Source organism: Nothoprocta perdicaria, unplaced genomic scaffold, assembly GCF_003342845.1.
Source record: "Nothoprocta perdicaria isolate Ctin4 unplaced genomic scaffold, notPer1 scaffold_141, whole genome shotgun sequence".
NCBI classification, from domain to species: domain Eukaryota; kingdom Metazoa; phylum Chordata; class Aves; order Tinamiformes; family Tinamidae; genus Nothoprocta; species Nothoprocta perdicaria.
In genome coordinates this window covers 942,080-962,605 of record NW_020454550.1, presented here as the reverse complement: position 1 = coordinate 962,605, position 20,526 = coordinate 942,080, and the positions used below count along the sequence as shown (strand labels likewise).

The 20,526-nt window shown below is 38.0% G+C and overlaps 1 protein-coding gene across 1 annotated transcript in view; it reads left to right on the top strand.

Annotated features, from left to right (window-relative positions):
• TINAG (tubulointerstitial nephritis antigen) overlaps positions 1–12,187 on the top strand; it is a 42,104-nt gene extending 29,917 nt beyond the window's left edge. Inside the window, exons 10-11 of the mRNA XM_026034303.1 lie at positions 10,997–11,042; positions 12,077–12,187. Of these exons, the coding sequence (XP_025890088.1) occupies positions 10,997–11,042; positions 12,077–12,187 (157 nt within the window). The remainder of the gene's footprint in view (positions 1–10,996; positions 11,043–12,076) is intronic.
• The last annotated feature ends 8,339 nt before the right edge of the window (positions 12,188–20,526 follow it).

The window sequence follows — 20,526 nt, the reverse complement described above, 5'->3', positions numbered from 1 at the left end:
GGGATGGAGGTGAGGCTCACCGGCCTGTAGTTACTCGGGTCCTCCTTCTTGCCTTTTTTGAAGACTGGAGAGATGTTGGCTTTCTTCCAGTCCTCCGGCACCTCCCCCGTTCTCCAGGACCTTCSAAAGATGATGGCRAGCRGCTYSRCTAGGACATCTGCCAGTTCCCGCAACACTCTGGGGTGCATCCCATCAGGGCCCATGSATTTGTGGGTGTCGAGGCTCCCTAGATGCTCTCTGAAGCATCGCCACATCGCCACACGCCAGCCAGTACCACCTCCCCCGTTTTGCAAGACCTCTTGAAAATGGTGGAGAGTAGCTTAACAAAAATACTTTAAATATACCTTAGATATACTTTAAAAAACAATACCTTAAAAATCAACTGAATATCCTACAAGTGCATACTTATAATAAGGTAATAGGATGACTTGCATTGGTATATTGCACGCATATATAGGATCAGAGAATCAGTGTCCTAAACAGTCCAAAGTCTGCCTTCCGGAAGTCCAACATAGTGGTTTTGCTGACACCTCTCCTGACTTCACCAAGAATTGAAAACTGTACATTTTGTGGTCACTATGCTCAAAACGACATCAAATCGTATGTGTGTGTATATGGATTTATTTGTACACATGCACAAAATTACCACTGATAATTTTATACGAATAAAAATAAAGGGGCACTCTGAACTGCAAATATTGAATGGGATCCAGGATTTTCACATTTTCAGATGTGCTCTGCCTTTGTAAGCCTCTGTAAGAGGAATACTTACAAAAAAAAGATATTAAACTGTACTTTTTATCTTAAGTTTTGTAATAATAAAAGCAGACTGAATTCACACCACAAGTATTTTTGTTGTAGATTTTCCTTCCAGGTCTGTGCAGTTAGGCCAGAATTTCTGAGCAAATATAAGTCTATTTTAGTAGATTTTCTGTGAAGTTGGTGCTTGTATTTTTAATCCTCCTTCTTCTCTTTCTAGTTCTCTGTATTTTTCAGTCTTATCTAGGAGAAAATGACAGGAGAGAAAAGCAGCATTCCTAGGTAAAGAAATCAATGAGTCAAATTTGTAGATGGTGTAATCATGTCCAAGTCCATTAAATTTAGAGGAAGTACATTGGTTTGAATAATAGCTAGGACTTTACTTCAAATATATCCCTTTCTAAAGTTGGACATAATTAGGTAAAAATCCAACATTAATTTTTGCAACCTGCTTGGATAGAATTTCTGTCTACCTTATTCCTCCATTCTGTTTAGCACTGGTGCTAAGGTATAATATCTGATCCATAACTCCTGCCAAAGAACTGTATCTGCTGCACACTTGGCACAGAATATTTCAGAAAGTTCTCAAAAGCTCAAGGCTTGGTCTCCAGCTACATCTATAGACTGTAACCCAAGGCATAGAGGGCACAAGAATCATTTTATTAGACGTCTTAGATACTGTTTCACAAGAAAAAGATTGTATTTCAGAGATTTAAAAGGTGGCCAGAATAAAAAAAAAATGACTTTCATAAGAGGAGCTTGAGGAATGTGCATTAATCAGAAACACAATTCCCTTCTACTTTTATGAATGATTCACTGGAAGCTTTAAAGTCAATAATGCAGCAGATTAAATGGCATTGAAATAACTATGCCCTGAAAAAGCATAGATTGAATTAATTGCTTCTTAACAAAAAAAGCCACACTAATGGAGATAAAATTGATATGTGAAGCAAAATCCCATGTTTTGTTGTTGAGGGGATGGCCAGAWAGAGCAGCAGCAGTTTCAGATTTAATATACAAATAAATGACTCACCTTGGCAAAGTCTGAAGGCTTTAAAAAAGTTCATATTGGTAACTAATATTAACAATATTCCAGTTCTTGTCTTTGAAGATACTGTCTTCCTTGCTCATCCTTGCACCAGCTCAGATTTAGGATAACTACAAATAAACAGCATCTTAAGCAAGAGAAGTGGTTTTCTCCCTGGCTAAAGAAACCTTAAAATTCATTCCTTTTTTCTTTGATGAGGGAAGAATCTTCTTATTAAACATCAGCACTCAAAAGCTCTTTACAGAACAGATAAATACATTGCAAGACCATGGAGAAAAGATACTCCAAAGTAGGGTGTTTGAAGATTCAGGCAATTAAATTCAYCAGAATCTCTTCCATGTAATCTAGCATGGGAGGCCTGTGGGCATGATGTAACTGCTTAGTAAGTGTTTCATTTATCTTTTCTATACTAAAAAATCCAGGTGAAATCACARTAACAAATTCCTGTAACCATTTTCTAAGAAGATTATCCTGGTGGAGAACACTGCTCAGTGGCTCTAACCTTTCCTTTTCTAAGTAAAACGTTAAAAAAACAAACCTTGGCCTAATTTAGTAGATGAAAATCCTACCTTTAGGAAAATACTGTGTACAATTTAAACTGCAGTAGCCTGCCTTGCTTGCTTGCTTGCTTGCTTGCTGCTGGTATTATAATACCTGAATGATTAAGTGGAAGGAAGAAAGGGACATGAAACGTGTTAAACTATGTGTATTACTGTATGTTCTTTTATCTGTAGAAGGACATTCTCTGAGCCCCTAACAAAAGCAAAAGTTGCATATGAAAATATTTCAGGTCAAGATGAGAGGACTTCATTAATCTTTGTATTTTTTCTGTGTATTCGTAGTCTATGAGAACACAGCTGTCTTGCCRAAAGATTTTATTTTTTGGTCGGAGAGATGACAGTAAAATAACAATGTCTACATATAAAACATAGTATTTAAACTAAAACAAATAAGCCTAATTTGTTAGAGCCAGTTGAGGAAGGATGAACCAACTGTCTTCAGAGGATATGAACCTCTCTTGATTGTAGACAGTGGGTCTTTTTCTGTATCAAATTGTTTGGTTCCATAGTATTAAAGGGGATTAATTTGAACTTCCCCAAATCTTGTTTGATCACACATATTGTGTTGGGAATATTAGTGATCCAAAACTGTGTAAAATATCCATAACAAGTTCCCTATCTCTGCAAATAATGAGGTCCAGCATCTGTTTGCTTTTGAAATGTCTTGCCTTGGAAGTAAATATCAAGCTGGAATAATTACAAAAGCAAGAAACAAAAGAGTGCTATTAGATTATTTTAATCATCTTCCAGAAACTGAAATATTGTTCTCCAATGGATGTTGTCCAAAAAACTGCCAACTCACTTCTAAAATCTCTGCTATTTTCATTAGGGAACTATTCCCCTGGGAGTTAAGTTGCTTTGTTGTTGAGATATTTTTTCCTAATATTTTCCTCCCATTATTCTATGTTTTGAAACTAAATAGACCCCATTTAATTATTTCTTCTCGGTGTATAAACCCTGCACACATATAAGCAGTTAATTAGCATCTAAATATTTTTTTTTCTGTTATCATTACCTATCAGAAATATGTTACCATCCCTCTGTTTATTCCTGGCARTGGCTTCACAGATTTATTGTAACACTCCAGTCATATACTGGATGGTCCAAATAYCCACGATCTTGCTTATATAATCCCTGTTTTTGAGATTTTCTTCTCATGCTGTTAACACACTCAAAGCAGATATGTCTAATTTCCCGCTATTATGTCTATTAGCAGTTTCCCTCAAGCTTTCAGTATCTTGGCTTCCCTGGAGATATAGTATATAGTTTGGGATAGTTTCACTTTAGGAAAAAATGGAATTAGTATGACCACAGAATTGCAGGAGTCAGAATTGCCACAAAAAGTAAAAAGACTGGAGGAGGAGACATAATATGGAATCTGTTAGAGAAATGCTATCAGCTGACGACAGTGAAAGTGTCATAGTTTTTTTTTTTAAAAGCAGTGTCACTCATTTATTAATTCCCAATGATTTTCACCTATAGTTCAAGTATCAGTATCTCTCAGGTTCGTTAATGGATTGCTAGTTCTTTTCTTTCTTGAAAGATTACTTTCTGAAAGTAAATAYTGGCAACAGCATTTACTCCTCAACTTAACCATTTTTGTCACATAAAATGCCCACACAAAGGACTTGTTGCATGACTAAGACTCAAGCCACAGCAGTTAAAAATGAATACTAAAGTGATATTCTCCCTTTTCCCTCCTGTTGTCAGTCTCTCAAACATCTTTTGATCCACTCCATAAGGAAATGCAAAATGCAACCCAAATTAGTTTAAATAATCATTTTAGCACAAATCATTCCTGATTAAATTTCTTCAGAATAGGTTGTACCATGTATTATTTTGTGTTGTACTGTGAAAAAACAATGTATATCATTCCCATGTTATGATGGTCATTCTTTCCCTCTTCCTCTTTAAATAAATTCTTTGATTTTATCCTTGATGATGTAAGACATACAGCAGCCACCTTCTTCCATCTGCAATTTCTTAATTCTCATCTTTCATAATAGTTATATATACACATATATATTAGGTATTACAGTACATTACAGTTGTGCATTTTTGGCAGCTGTTAGCTTCTACAAAGAGTGGGTAAAGATCTAAGTAAATCAATTCTACTAATTTTCAGAATTTCAGGATGAAATCTGACTGTAAATTTAAAAAAAAAATCAGTTTGCTCAGGACTGAGACTGACTTATTTTTTGGTAGATTTTTGTAGTTCCAGTAAAACATCACTCCAGTTCTCCTTAATTTTCTCATATGTAATTTATAATTCCTTATAATTTCATACTTTARTTACCATGCTTACATGCAGTCATACAAAAATATGACTGTATGTATATTCACATTTTCTTCTGTAAATAATCTTTTTTCTTGTAGCCGTTGTTTTAAATTTTCTTTTCTTTTGTATATTCATATGTAGATTCAAAATCAGTTATTTATATGATTACAGCCCATTTGTGGCCATGAACAGATGTTGTCTGCCAATTTCCACTCTGATTCACCATGTATTTCCTAAGAATTTCCCTTTTTCTCCTTTGCTTCAGTCATGCTAGGACCCAGTTTGAGATTAAGATACTTACATGCCTGCAACTTAGTTGTGATGTGCTGGATAACTAAGTTAAAGTTACAGAGATGGAAATCTAGTCAATAGAGGCAGTGGAGTCTGGAGAGCAAATTATCAGGTAGATGCTAGTGGATCAATTAGTTCCCACCATACAGATATTTAGTTTTATAAGAAGTGCTCTGGAGCATCCCACCTGGCTGCTTCTCCCAAAGGGCAAAAAATCTCCTATGGGTCCTCTGTGAGAAACATGTGGATGCCTCAGGCATCTCAAGACTTCTTAACTAGCCCTAGACACCATAGGCACATACTCTGTGACCATGGGACTGTAGACACTCAGCACACTTGTGAGTCCATTTAGATGTCTTGATCTTGAAGTAAATCCCTCGGTGTTTTCCTATCAAGAAAAAGACAAATTCTAATTCCAGTTCTGCCAGTAACATTTATATTAAGGCTAATAATACTAGTGTTTAGAATCTCAGAAGAGATCAGTAGAACTAAGTGTATTAACTGTATTTTTAATAGTATTATACAGCAAGTTTTAATTTTTTTTTTGTTGGTGATGTTATCTTTTTTTTCATGCACTATTAAATAATATCCTTGTATTACTGTTGCCTTCCATTTAACTTTTCAGGAATAAAAAAGGGTAGTTTGGGCTTCATTTTTATATCCCAATTGCTTATTGAGATCTCTGTTGATTCTGCTTTTAAGCAGTCATTTTTAAACATTCTGCTTTTGAAGATCTCAAAGGACCATCCAATACCTTCTCTGAGCAGTTTTTTTCCAGGAATGTTTAAATTCTCTTGGAATGTTTTGATTTTTCACTATTATACCTACACCTTCCATGAGGAGTCCTTTTYAATTTATTAATCAATAAGACCTTGCAAATAACACCTACTTTAAAATAATGAATAAATAAGTCAAATCACATAGATGACCCTGATCCAGGGAAAGTTACTTGCATAGACTCCTACCTATTTAGGAAAAAGCATCTCAACTTGAGCTCTATTGAAACAAGACTATTTCTCTGACCTGTTGAAATAACATATCATCTAGCTTTCCGCCAATCTGTTGGACGGCTATGAATTTCAGAAGATTCGTATTTCCCCTTAATTCGTTTTCATATCACTGAATATTATCTGATTATTCTGATACATTCTGATACATTTCTCCAAGCAGACTCTTGTTCATACTTCAAGAAGCAGTATCTACAGCAGCAAGTTCAACAGAAGTCAGAACACAAGCTTAATTTAATATTATTGATTTATGGTATATGTTCCTTTGTAATCAGAAAATTCATCTTTAGATGCCTGGCGTTGGCAGACTAAAGGATATTCAGGGGGTTGTTTTCTCTGATGAATTTAAGCTTAAGTTAAAGTGCTGTGCCTGGGTGCTGTAGTTTATGTTTGGGAGGTACAACTGAGGGATAGAGTACAGAATGAATTTATTTTATCAGTAAGGTTGAAATAATGGAAACTGATGAAGTATAACTATATAGGCAGGGAAAGGGAAAAAAAAAAAGACAGGATCAAGTGTAATGTTTATGCTGAGAAATCTATTTTAGAAAATATACAGTCTTCTTTAAAATATATTACCTCAGAAGTATTTTTCACTTAGGAGCTTTAGGAAAGAATTTCTTCCTCTTCAAAAGCATGTTAGTATGAACCAAGAAATCTCCAGAAATGCTATCAGCTGGAGCTGGCATTCATTCCCAGTGGCAAGATGTCAAATTAAGCTGGCATGTGGCCACAAACACTGCATCATTGAACAATATATATCCAGCAATTCACAAAACAACAGCAGTTTCCATTACAGCTGAGTGCTTTTCTGATTGAGAGAAGCAGGTTAGCCTGAGAGAAACCAAAGCTGGGGAATCTCAGAAAATCTTCAGTGCAAGGGCAAATTTTTGGAAAGCCTTGGATAAAAAACCTAGGATCTCAGGCCACTTACTGCTCATATAGGTCWGCATCTTTGGAGATGTCAGTCTGTTCCCCTTTTTCTGCTAAGCCCTCATCCCGGTTCAGTCTCTAAGAGTGGATTTGTTCACTAAGCAGTTATATGCTCTTTAGTCTGCAGCCATTAAAAAAAAAAAAGGCCAATTAGCTTGGCACACAACAAGCATATTTGTGTATTCACCTGGCATGCAAAGTCCATACAATGCATCAAAAATAATTTAATAATTCATAGATCCACAGACTAACTTAAGCTGGAGGTCACCTGGCCCAATCCTCCAGACTCAAAGTAGGGAGAATTTAAATGAAGTAGCTTTGATTATAAACTTGTTCAGGTGAGAAGGCTTTCTGGAGGTTTTATTCCCCAACTCAGGTCATGTCTATCTTCAAAGGTAGCTTGCGATGCTTGTGGTCTTATCCAGATGAGTTTCTTCAAGGAAAGATATTCTGAAAATACTTTTTTTTTTTTTTTTTCTTTAACTCTAGTTACAATTTCCTTCTCTAACTGTGGTCTCATGTCAATTCACTGTTCCCCTCCCAGGCAAGTCTTGCTCTCTCTTCTCTACATCCTCGCTTTACAAGGCAGAAGACAGCAACTATATCTCCCTGAGCTGCCTCATCTGTGGGCTGGACAAACCCATCTCCCTCAGCCTCCCCTTTCATAGTCTGTGCTCCAGAGCTCTGAACATATCTTTAGACTCCTCCTGGGCTTCCTGCAGGCTCTTGATGCCTTTCCTGGGGTTGGAAAACAAAACTAGATACAGTGCTCCAGATGCAGACTGACAGGTGCTGCATAAATGGAAACAGTCGCATTTGTGACCTGCTAGCTGTAGTCTCGTATACTTCAATTTGCTGTATTTTAATCGATAGTATTTGAATTAATGAGTGTGGGAATGGATTAGTGACTGAGCAGCTCTAAATTGTAAGATAAAATGCATATGTTAAACATCCTGCTTGCATGTGATTAAGTAGCAATAAAACCCAGGAAATTAAATTCAGATGCACTAAGGATATTAAAGAATCCTTGTTCATTTTGGTTTCTGAGATTTTTTTTTCCTGATTAGAAACATTCCTAAGTATCAATACATTTCCACAATTGTGTGAAACAAACAAACAAAAAAGAGCTTTTTAGAAAACAATAGTATTAGGAAAATATATGCCAAAACATAAGCCTGCAAAAAACGATCATCATCCTGCTCAAGCACATGGGAGAGATAATCTGTACTGCTAAATGAAGGAATACATGAATACAAATTCAAGGAAATTTTCATATACCTTTAAAATTGATGTAAATGTTGGACTTGTGCACTGAAACAGTCTCAACTGATGGAATTTCTGGAAAAAAAACAAAAAAAAAAGGAAAAAATAAATCTTACATGAAATTAAATAGCTTATAAATATTGTAGGTTTTTTATGATCATGAGGAACTGTATCTGAGATACATTTGGCAAAGAAATGATGAAGTTGATTAATAATCACAGAATATTCATGTGACAGTGCAAAGAGCTATAACCACAATTTGTCCTTGAAACTGTAGCCCAAACTTCATGCCTTTAAAAAAGTTTTATTTTCAAAGAGGACATTTCTATCTAATTATTCTGCTCTTCTTGGCAGGTAATATYGAGAACAAGGTGGACAGTATCCAGAAGATAAATACAAATATGTTGTGCCGTATTGTTTTTGACTCTAACCTTTACTACTCACTTGAGTCTGAAGGAAATCAAAGCCTGTTCAGCATCTCTTCATATCAGCTTTTACACTGAGAGATTTGGAAAAAGCTATGCCTTGGGTTTTAACTTTGTTTTTCCTGCTTTTTCCTTCCAGAGGGCTAAGTACGTTATGGCTTAGCAGAAACCAAGGAAAGCTAACGCCACCATGGCTTTTCGGATTTTTTACCAAGATCCTATGAATATTGCAGTTTCCCCATCCACCCTAACAGGTTTTCCCAGGATATCTCTCCAACTCGCCCATCTCTTAGAGTATGGAGCACTACAAATACAACCCAATCTCATGGTGTCAGTACCATGTGTGTGTGATAAATACTCCATCAACAGCATTTTGTACACTATAGGATTAACTTTATACCATGGCAACAGCTCATACCTTCCATTTGTATTTATTTGTCTCCTTGTGCACCCAGGCATGATGGTCCATGAATAATAAGTGGATGCATTCATTATATTGCTGCAAAATGAGACAGAGCTCTTTGAGTCACTAATATGTATACCTATATACAGGTGCACAGTTCAACTTTCTCAGAGAGACAGAGAGGGAGAAAGAAAGAGAAAGCTTTAGAATTTTACCTGTTCTGCRTATGTATTTCCAATAGCTGAGCAATCCAGAGTACAGAGCCGTTCAAGGACACAGCTAGGAAACAGCTATTGCCCAGCAGGTGGGGCGACTCTCCTGTGTGGTTTCACACAGGAGATTCCCACAACATTTAGTGTGTCCTCAAAGATATGACCCTGTGTGTCAAATTAGGTCAAAGAAACGTCATATAAGCTAACAGGTCATTTCCCACACTGCACAGGAAAAGAGATTAGGCTGTCAGCAATCTAATTTGAGTTGGGATCAGCTGGGGACACTCTTAGTCTCAGCTCTGCCAGTTATTTTTGTAAAGCTGTTGAACATGATCTTTAACAGTAATATTCCTAGGGATCTTCAAGTTGCAAAACTGCRCTCACATTAGCTTAAATTTCCTGTGCAGTTCAGTTCAGTTCAGCTGGCAAGATCTCCAGAGGAGGGAAACATTAGGTTATAGCAGTGACAAACGAAAGCTACACTTATGTTGGTAATCTGTTGTAGATACTGACAGTAACTTGGCTTGTGGCTAGCGGGACATACATCTTCATTTCCATCTGCAGCAGAGTTTGTTGACAGTATTTAAGACATGGAAACATTTATTAGACACACTTTATTTTTCCCTGGTTTTGCTGTTAGGACACATAACTCTCCATCACAAGATCCTACTGAGCATGCTTCAGAAGTGTGGGATAAATGAGTAGGCGGTGAGGAGGAACTGGACTAATGACAGGGCTCAGAGGGTAGTGATCAGTGGCACAGAGTCCAGATGGAGGCATGTAGTTAGCAGCGTCCCCCAGGGGTCAATCCTTGGTCCAGTCCTGCTCAATTTATTCATCAGTAACCCTGAGGGCCGCACTCCAGAGAAACCTGGAGAGACTGGACACCTGGGCAGTGAGAAACCTCATGAAGTTCAACAAGGGAAAGTGCAGGATCCTGCACCTGGGGAGGAATAACTCTCGACACAAGTACAGGCTGGGGCCAACCTTCTGGAGAGCATCTCTTTTGAGCGAGACCTTGGCGTCATGGTGGACGACAAGTGGACCATCAGGCAATAGTGTGCCCACATGGCCAAGAAGGCCGATGGGATCCTGGAGTGCATTAAGAAGAGCGTCTCCAGTAGGTCAAGAGAGGTGATCGTCCCCCTCTACACAGCCCTGGTAAGGCCACATCTGGAGCACTGTGTGCAGTTCTGGGCTTCCCAGTACAAGAGGRATGTGGAGCTGCTGGAGAGAGTCTAGGAGGGCTAGGAGGATGATCAGGGGCCTGGAACATCTGCCCTGTGAGCAAAGGCTAAGAGAACCCGGGCCTGTTCAGTCTGGAGAAGGCTGAGAGAGGATCTAATCAGTGTATATAAATTCCTCAAGGGACGGAGTGAGGAGGATGAGGTCAGTCTCTTTTCAGTGGTGGCCAGTGATAGGACTAGAGGAAACAGCCACAAATCGAGGCATCAAAAGTTCCACGGGAACTTAGGAAAAAAAATCTTGCCAATATGGTTAACAGAGCCCTGGAACAGGCTGCCCAGAGAGGTTGTGGAATCTCCTTCTCTGAAGATCTTCAAAACTTGCTTGGACGCAACCCTGTGCCACGTGCTCTAGGTGACCCTATGTGTGCAGAGGTGTTGGACTGGATGATCTCTAAAGGTCCCTTCCAAMTAGATGATCTCTAGAGGTGCCTTCCAATCTTAAGCATTCTATGATTCTATGAAGTATAGGAATATTAGAATATCAGAAGTCTTTCTATCTATTTGCTTATTTTAAGCAARAAAAGTGAACACAGGCATCACAAACCTCACCTGTGTCATTTCTTGTAACAGGTGGGGGGTACTAAATGACAAAAATGGAYGGAAACAGAAGTTCTGGGTAAGTGAATCCTTACCATTGTGTTTTGAGGCAGAAGACGAAATCTCCAAATTACAAATTATCAGACCATTTTATCCTTACATTTTCTCTTGCCATATATACCCATCATGGTAAAGTCTCCTCCTAGCTCTTTTCTGCCAACCTTTTATAATGATGACCCTTGAACTGTAATATCATCTGTAATTTCAAAGWCTGCCTCTTCCACTTGTCTTGATCTTCCACTTGTATCTGTTTCCCCATGCCAGCGTTTCTATTTCAAAGAAACTCTCTCCTTATTCAAATTTCCCATAACTGTCCATTTCTTTCTGGTCCCTATAAAGAAGACTCGATAATATTTATCACTATTATTGGCTAAACCATTAAAAAAAAAAAAAAAAAAAAAAAGCTCTCTATCTAAAATACATCGTCAAAGGCCAACCAGCTATCAGGAAAAAATAAGCATTGGATTTTATCCACTTAGAATAAGTTATCATTTTCATTATGATTAACAGCTCATTCCATTATTCTTGTGTTCTGCAAAAGGTAATTTGGAGTTTACATAGCTGATGGCACGACTCATGCTATAATAGCTTAGTTTTACTGACATTTAGGGCAAAACTCCTACTGACTTCATTAGAAACTAAATTGCTCAAAATGTCAGTGGCTACCTGAATGAAATACAATTCACTAAAAGTCAGCTTTTTAATATATTAGGTCTCTCTTTAACACATTATTTGTAATTGGAGTTTTGATCATTACTGTTTAAATGGTGACTTCAACCAACCAACAGCTGAATTATGTAATGATTTCTGCTAAAATATATCAGACTACCTGGTAGAAATAGCATTCTATTTTTATTCATAATGCTTTTGGAACTGAAATCTTAATCAAAATAGAAAGGAACAAATCTTTAGAAACTATAAAAAAAGGATACATTTTCATCCTCTTTAATGAAGACTAGCATATAAGATTCATTTTATATTTTTACACTTTGCATTATTAAATGTTACATAAAATCACTAATTAGTATTTTTTTCCTCTTTGTTTTTCTTTAGATTGCTGCAAATTCCTGGGGAAAATCCTGGGGAGAAAATGGTTATTTTAGGATTCTACGAGGACAAAATGAATGTGATATTGAGAAGCTGATTATAACCACTTTGGGATAGTCATACTCTTCTACCTTGATGTGTTATAATGTATGTTACTTCATTTATCTGTTCTTTCCATTCCATTTCCAGTCTTTCTAGAAGAAATAAAATATCAAATGCCAATAAGAATCATTGGTCCTAAAATCTAAATCTAAAAAAAGAAATAGCCTATATCATATAAGTAGAAGAAAAAAAAAAATTGTCATGAAATTCCAATGAATACAAAATTTTTAGTGTCAGCTTCAGGGTCTTTACTAGCCTATTCCTCATTCTTTCATCCCAGAAAATGAAGAACTTGACTTCTAATATAATCTGCAAAGGAGTAACAGATTTTCTCCAAGAAGTGTTCATGATGGTAGTGTACCACAGATATCCTTGCTAGTAAACTTGGGTTACAAGTTATGTAGAGCACTTCTGAAACAGCTCTTATTAAAATGCTAGTATCACACTGCTTCTGAAGAAGCTCTTCTGTGGCCTCTAGTGTCACACAATATGCTGAATTTGTACACAAAAACTTTCATCATTGGAAGTTACAGCAAATAGTAACACAAGTAATTTGAGGAAAGCAAAGTCCTCTGACAGAAGAAGTAAACTTCTTATGTTTAGTGAGTTAATACAGCACTGGTGAGGAAAATGTACTGAGCCCTCTATATGAATACTTCCTAACTACTTGATGTGTAGTCACTMAATAATCTTGAAAATTCCAAAAAAAGAAAGATTTAGCTCTGAAGTGAAAGCATATTCAGTCAGTTTTGGTGTTTTGTTTCATTTRTTCTTTACTTCAAGCTGTGTTGTTCCATTATAGTCCTCACTTCCACCAGTGGCCATTGCTGTCTCTGATTCACTTGCCAAATTTGTCCAAAATCTTGGTACGGTCATTCATTTTGAGTGTCTTCAGTGAAGAGAGAGCACAGAGCTTTGAATAAAACAGCATAAGCAAGTGGAACACGGGTGTTTCCAAGTTACCATGTAAAATATACTTATTGTTTCACAAAGTGATAATGTCCATTTTGAGATGAACTTTTGGTAGTCATTCTTTGGTACTTTGAGGGGGTCTATGTACTCTTTCATCCTTGCTCAATATCATTTTGCTATTGACAACCTCAGTCTGAAAACTATATCATATCTTACAGTATATCTGACTCTCTTCTTGACCTCTTCTTCTGTGTCCTGTTCAGTAAACATGAAAAAGTCGTTTGTTTATAATTTTCAAAATTATATGGCTTAGTGATCTGATATCAATCCTTTTCCGAAAGAGTAAGGGCAACTTTGGGTTAGCTCCCAAAAGTTTCTTGAGTGGCATTTTTGCTGTGAAGTCAGCTGGGTGTGTGAATAGAAAGAGACAATAAGTAAGCCGTAGCTCAGGCTAACTCAATACAGAGCTTACCAGCTTTAAATGATGTATGTTACTAATGGTCCATGGCAATAGCAGATGGATTGCTGCTAGAAAGAGAAGGCAATGCTGAAGTATCCTTTGTGTGTGTGACATGCCATACCTTCCCTTTTCCACTGAAAGTAGCTAGGTAATATTATTTAGGGAAAAAAAATCCTACTCAGATTACACATTTTAATACTCCTTTTTGGTGACATGCTCTGTGAGCTGTCACTCTGAAACTTTAGCAGTGGTTACAGAATTATCTACACAAACATGTACATGCTTTAGGACCTGAGCTCATGCAAAGATTCTTGTTTAAATTCCGACATATTTAGAAATAGTTTCACATAGAATTCTTAATATAAATGGTTATAAATTTTGGGAGAGTTTGAATTGTATGAACATTAAACAGACAGTCCAGTTTTCATTTTACTTTTCMGTTTATATTGACTTCAGAATATTCTACAGTCAGGTACTAAATATTACTGCCGAGATCTTGTAGATGAATAAGGCTGTTGCCTTTTCTGATGGCTATAGATGGAAATTCTGTTTAAAAATAAAACAGCTAACAAGCCAATAAAGAAAGTTGGCCAACATTCTATTGCTACCTTTTTTTTTTTCCATCCCATTGTGATATAAACACTTCTTATGTATTAAACAATAGTATATCTGGCTGTGAAGGTTGGTTCCTACTCTATGGAAAGTAAGCTTTACTTGCTTTACTTACTTTACTTACTGTGTGAGTGGTTTTCCTTCCAAAGGAATTTCCAACAAGTACTGAATTCTTGAGGGCAGTGCTCAGGGAAGGTACCTGAGTCATACTCAGATGCCTGAGTCAGGCGGAGCTGCCTCTACGCCTGGTTCTAGTCAGGTTTTGGTGGGGCTTGGAGGCACACAAGGCTCCTTTGCACAGCTACATCACTAGGAATCACCGCACAAAAAGTGCAGTGAGGCAAGGCTAGATTTCCCCATCTCTYATCATCTTTAGGAAATCTACAAATTGATGACATGTACCATAATAATGTTTTTATTTTCATGTAACTGTTTCAGAATCCCATGTGTGAGGAGGATGGATTTACAAAGCCATACATTGTCATTAAAGTATGGCAAATAAGTACTCCCGCTAGAATTAATGGAGGAAGGACAATCACTTGATCACCTCACCTGGTAAACACAACTGCTTGCGAACAAAAAGCTAGAGGTAATCAGACTATGTAAAGACTTTGGAGAAGAGAGAAAGATTAAGCCAGTGTGGTAATTACACAGATGGAGTCTTTCTTTCCTCTTCAAATTATGGTAGTAGAGACTATGGGCAGCCTTCATAACACTTCTGCAGGAGTTTCTCCCTGCTTCTGCATAACTCTACCTGCTTCCAACTGGAAGCATGTGGCTTGGATTTTATGAGGCCCTTTTGTTTGTATGCTRCTCATGCCTGTAATGCTCCATTAGCAGGCTATGGTTTGGCCAGAAATGTTTGTCCTGGATGCATGGGACTGAATTTCCTCTAGAAACAAGCCTAGCTCAGGGAGATTATGAGCTTCAGGATGATCCAAGGGGTCCTGCTGATAGCATAGGGACTCAAAGCTGTGAATACTTAGCTTCACAGGCAGATAAAATGTTGTGGAGGAATGCAACAAAAAGCAAGCAGAGACAGAAAGTTCTGGGATAAAGGGAACTTGCAGCAGGAGCAGAGAAAGGGGATGTTTGTTTTTTCTTGTAAGAACTTCAGGGAAAATTGCTGGTGTGAGAGCAAACACAGAGAAAAGGAGCTTCACTTCAAAGACACATGGGGAGATTTCCTTGTAGGTCCTTCCAGTTTAATGTCTTACTAGAGATATGATAGTACACCGTACAAGAGCAACCAATGTTGCATCTACTCTGTGGCAGAATATCCCTGTTTGAGCAACTTACCCACATAACTGCATCAGTTCCCATCAACCTCTGCAAGGACAGAACTAGTGTCAGTAGAGAGAGACTGAGTCCTTGTCTGAACTGCCAGCAAGCTGTTAGCAATGTTGCTTTATTCTGAAATGCTCCTATTTCCCTGCAGCTAAGATGTGCCAGTACCTGGTTACCTTGTTTACTTTCAGGGAGATTCAATCTAGGGACTTCCAGCTGTTCCCTTTTTCTGCTTTGGGGTTTTCTTGTTTTTTTTTGATCCTAGTACCATGTGTGATTCAGCAGTCACTTAGAGCCAAGAAGTGAAGATTGTTTCACCAAGTGAAGATTGTAGCACCAGAGGCCAATGAGTGAAGATTGTTTAGCCTGAATCTCTGCTTAATATAGCAGCCCCTTTCTGCTAGAGCATGTTACAGGCAAAATGAATGCAATGAAAGAGATCAATTCCRGCTTCTCTTTATAACAACATACCTTTCAAATACGCACGCAGTAATAATGACTTCAATGATTGTTATTGCTTCCTGTATGACACTTCCCTGTCTGCATCTAGAGATCTTGAGCGGCACCATGTAAAGCTAATCTCGGAGAGCATAGCAGAGGAAAAAGCCTGAAGCAGGAGGTCAGACTCTGGTCCCTCCTGAAATCCTCAATGAAATAAAGTTTTCTGGGGGATACTTGAAGCCACAGACTGCCTCRGGCTGCATATTAATCAATTTAGGTTATCTGGAGGTTTCACTCATCTGTGCCAACAGTGACAGCCGTATAAACACAAAGACAGAACTCATGAATTTAAACTACTCCCTTAATCTCTGCATAATTGCATTTCCATTGCAAAACTCCAAAGACTACCAGATTTTTCTTTCTGTGGCATAAACAGCCTAAAACTACTGATTCTGTGCATTGCATCTGTCAAATCCTGATTTACAGCACAGTATGTTTTATCACAGAAAATTTTATAGAGATGTCACATTTAAGATACAAATATTTTGTCTTGATACACTGTGCTGTCAGAGAGTTAAGGACTTTACTGAAGGTCCACATTCATTGGTAGTATTATATTGACTGTGATGGTCACAGAACTGGCATCACCCAATAGGGCTCTGTTCATCAACAAGAATCTTGCAAGCAGGGAAGCTGGGTTTCCTGGCTTTAGAACTTCCATATTTCCTTTTCATTTATTTTATTAATTTCATCTACATGGGCAGTTAAAAACAAAACAAAACAAAACAAACAAAACCCAGCAAATCCATACTGTGCTGATCCAGAGCCTACAGAAAATTGAATTAAATGTGGTATGCAACCACAAGAAAAGCCAAATTGCACAAATTTGCAAAACTCCCAGCATTAGAAAGAAGGCAAAACAACAAGAAATGAAGGAGAGGAATGGGGAGAAAGAGTACCTCAAATATATCTCATTTGTGCTAAACCTGCAAACAAAAACAGACTGTACATTTTGTCTTGGAAGCAAAACGCAGAAAGTTTTTTTTGTGTTTCAGTTCAAAGTGAAACAAAAATTCAGACCATATTAACATAGTCCTTATTAAACCCAGACCAAGATTTAAGCAGGCACCAAGCAAGCATATGTTACTAGCGGAAGCTGTATTAAATATTCTCTTCTAATGGTTTTCCTCCATAACTACTCCTTGCTTGGAACTCTCCACCATTCTACTTTGATTTCCTTGTTGGCTCTAATCCAAAGCTATGATGAACTGTGAAAGTAGATGAATTYAGCTGCATTGAAGAAGAAGGGCTTATAAAGATTTTTTTTTTAAAGAATTAAAAAAAACTTTTTTGATGTCCAGTGAATAGATTGACCAAAGTTTCATACAACATGTCTAGACAAAGAATAGTTGATTTCCATAATGGATTCTGCCCCTGTGACATTTTCAAGGTTAATAACTCTATGGTTGTTCATGCAATAAAAGWGTACAAATTAGGCGAAGGGAGAGAGGAGGAAATAAAATTAATCTCTTATTTTCTAAACCCCGAGAAATTAATAATTCCACTGCATATCTAAATTTACTGCATCTGGGTGAAGTTTGGCTGAGCAGATGGCATTTCACTGAATGGCTAGTTTTAACATAGATTTTCATTCATTGCTCTGATGCTTCTCTGCCCCTTCACACTGTGCTGCCTTTAAACGTGCTTGCATCTGCCTTTTGCCTTTTTACCTAACTTGCATATTACCTTTTCCTTACTAGCACGCTCATGTTTTGGGCAGCAAAGCTGATATTTAAATAAGGTTGCAGGCAAGCTATCTGTGTATGCTTGGAATAGCAAGCTCCTATAGGTTTCCATGGTGTTTCAGAACAGGAAATCTAACACAGTTCAGAGGTACCGGCATTTTCACAATGGGCAGAGCACCCATGTGACAGTCAAAAAGCAGGAGAGTGGGGGAAGTAGAAATGGGGAAACTGGCAGCTTATCACCTGCTAGCTTTGCTTCTGTTGCACTTTTCTTCAGGTCAGATATTAGAAAAATTTTCTGTATGGAAAGACTGATGAAGCATTGGAACAGGCTGCCCAGGGGAAGTGGTGGAGTTACTGTCCCTGGTAGTGTTCAAGCAATGTGTAGATGAGGCACTTAGGGACATGTCCTAGCAGGCTGGGTGTCGAAGGGCTTACAGTTGGACTCAATGATCTTGAAAGTCTTTTCCAGTCATCATGAATTTATGATTTTATGATTCTATAATTCTTTCAGTCTAACTGAGACTCTGTCAGCTCAGCTTCCACTCAGTGTAGCAGAGCCTTTTCTGTGAAGGGTCTCACACAAAAGGGAGAGGTTAAAGATTAGTTGTTGGAAGACAGAAGTTTGAGAAACTGAGGGCACACTTGGATTAACAACCTATGCAAAGTCTTTCATTTAAGATTGAAATTCCTGACYTCTTATCATGTTGGTACTGGGAAAATATGAGTAGTTTAGACTGATGCACAAATTTGACCTAGTGCATGTGTGCACAGTTGTACATCGATCTCCTTAGAGAACAAAGCTGCTGCTGGGGCTTGTGTGATGCAGGGAACAAACAGGGATCACACAAGGTGCAAATAGCTGTAATATGCTTACACATGTGAGGATACATGTAACAGTATATTTGGACATACAAATATATGTAAATATATACCTATATAGAGAAAGTGAAAACTTTTATTTGTCCAAAACACTGTCGTAGGACTAGGTTAGTCCCAAGGGAGAGTTCAATCCAATTAGCAGGTGATTCAGGTAGTCAAGCTGTTCAGAGTTAGATGAGACTCAGGGTGGTAAAGGGAAGAAAAAAAACAGTTTTTTTCTCAAAGCAGATTGCTCAATTAGTTTAAAGATCATAAGGTGTCARYAGATAACAGGTGAATTTGCTTTCCTGAGAACACTGACTAGACAAGATAGRACTGTGTAATCACTTTTATTCTTTGTAATAATTTCAAAAGAATGACATATTACAGATGAATTAATCTGTATCAGAGGGCAAGAACTTTACCTTTTCTCAYTATAGGGACAACTCTGTGAAAATATCACATTCTCCCTCACCAGCAATGATGCAGACCCCCACATATTAAGGAAGCTTGGTGGAAGAGGGGAAATAAATCAAGCTTARCCTCTTTCTTCATGTGTTTTCTTGAACAGGCAGATTTGATCCCTGTGGTGAGAGATCTGCACGAGTTTGATGCATTTTTCAGCTTCCTTTGTCTCCTGCAAGTGAGAGTAAAAGCCCAAAGGAGCAGTGCTGGTGTGCCCAGGAGTGTGCCCAGGTTTCAATGAGACTGCTGGCTTGGCTGTAGACCTAGTTGAACTGGAGGAAAAAAAAAACAAAACCTTTTTCTTTCTTAAAGATTTCCTTCTTTCTTCAATCTTCAGAAATGTGTCTACTTGTTTACAYAGCACTCCTGCTGTTTTGGAAAGATTTCAGTTGTATTCCCCATGAACATATTTGGAATACTGTTGAAACATGACCTTAGTGCAATGCCCATCTCAGCAATAATAGTTGTCTTTATTCACAGGAATCAAATTCTATACCAGAAGCAGGAGAAGCAATTCATATAGRGCTGCTTACAGGTTCATATGTGAAAGCTGCCTTTGTCTTTAAGACAATGGTATAAAGTCAATATAAGTGCTTACTGGAGTTCTTAATGACTTACCTTACTCTCTCTTTGGAGAGAAAACAATAATTTATTTGACTTTGCATTGATTTCTGATAGAATATAATGTAGAAAATTTATGCATGTATTGTTCTAGACTATAATGTATCTGCTAAGAAAATGGAGTACCACTATAATTGTAGGACAGAATCACAGATCACAAAATGGTTGAGGTTGGAAGGGACCTCTAGAGAAGATCTAGTCCAACGCCCCTGCTCMAGCAGGGACACCCAGAGCACAGGGCACAGGGCRGCATCCAGGTGGGTTTGCAAGACCTCCAGAGAAGGAGACTCCACAACCTCCCTGGGCAGCCTGTTCCAGGGCTCTGTGACCCTCACAGGAAAGAAGTTCTTCCTCACAGGCAGTTATAACTTTTAGTTTTTCAACTTACACTTATTACCTCTTGTTCTGTCACTGGCCACCACCAAGAAAAGTTTACCCCCTCCTCCCTACATTATCCCCTTAGGTACTCATACATATTGATCAGATTTCCTCTCAGTCTTCTCCTCTCCAGGCTAAACAGACCCAACTCACTCAGTCTCTTCTCATACGAGAGATGCTCCAGTTTCTTCATCATCTTTGTCRCTCTCAACTGGACTCTCTCTAGAAGCTCCACATCCCTTTTACACTGGGGAGCCCAGAACTGCACCCAGCACTAGGTGCAGCCTCACCAGAGCTGAGGAGAGGGGCAGGACCCCCTCCCTCCACCTGCTGGCAACACTCCTCCTGATGCAGGCCTGGACAGAAAACAGAAGTAATGTTAAATAAACTGATGCAAGATAAGGCTATTCTTGACTCTTTACAGGACAAATCTCCTTTAGAATCTGCTTAATCTTTCATTTAGGTAGATCAACATTTATTGATATGTAAAAAATCTATAATCTGCTACAAAATACTGTTATCAAATCTATTTCTTASTGGTAGCAGGGAGAAAGTATTGAAAAAAGCACTAC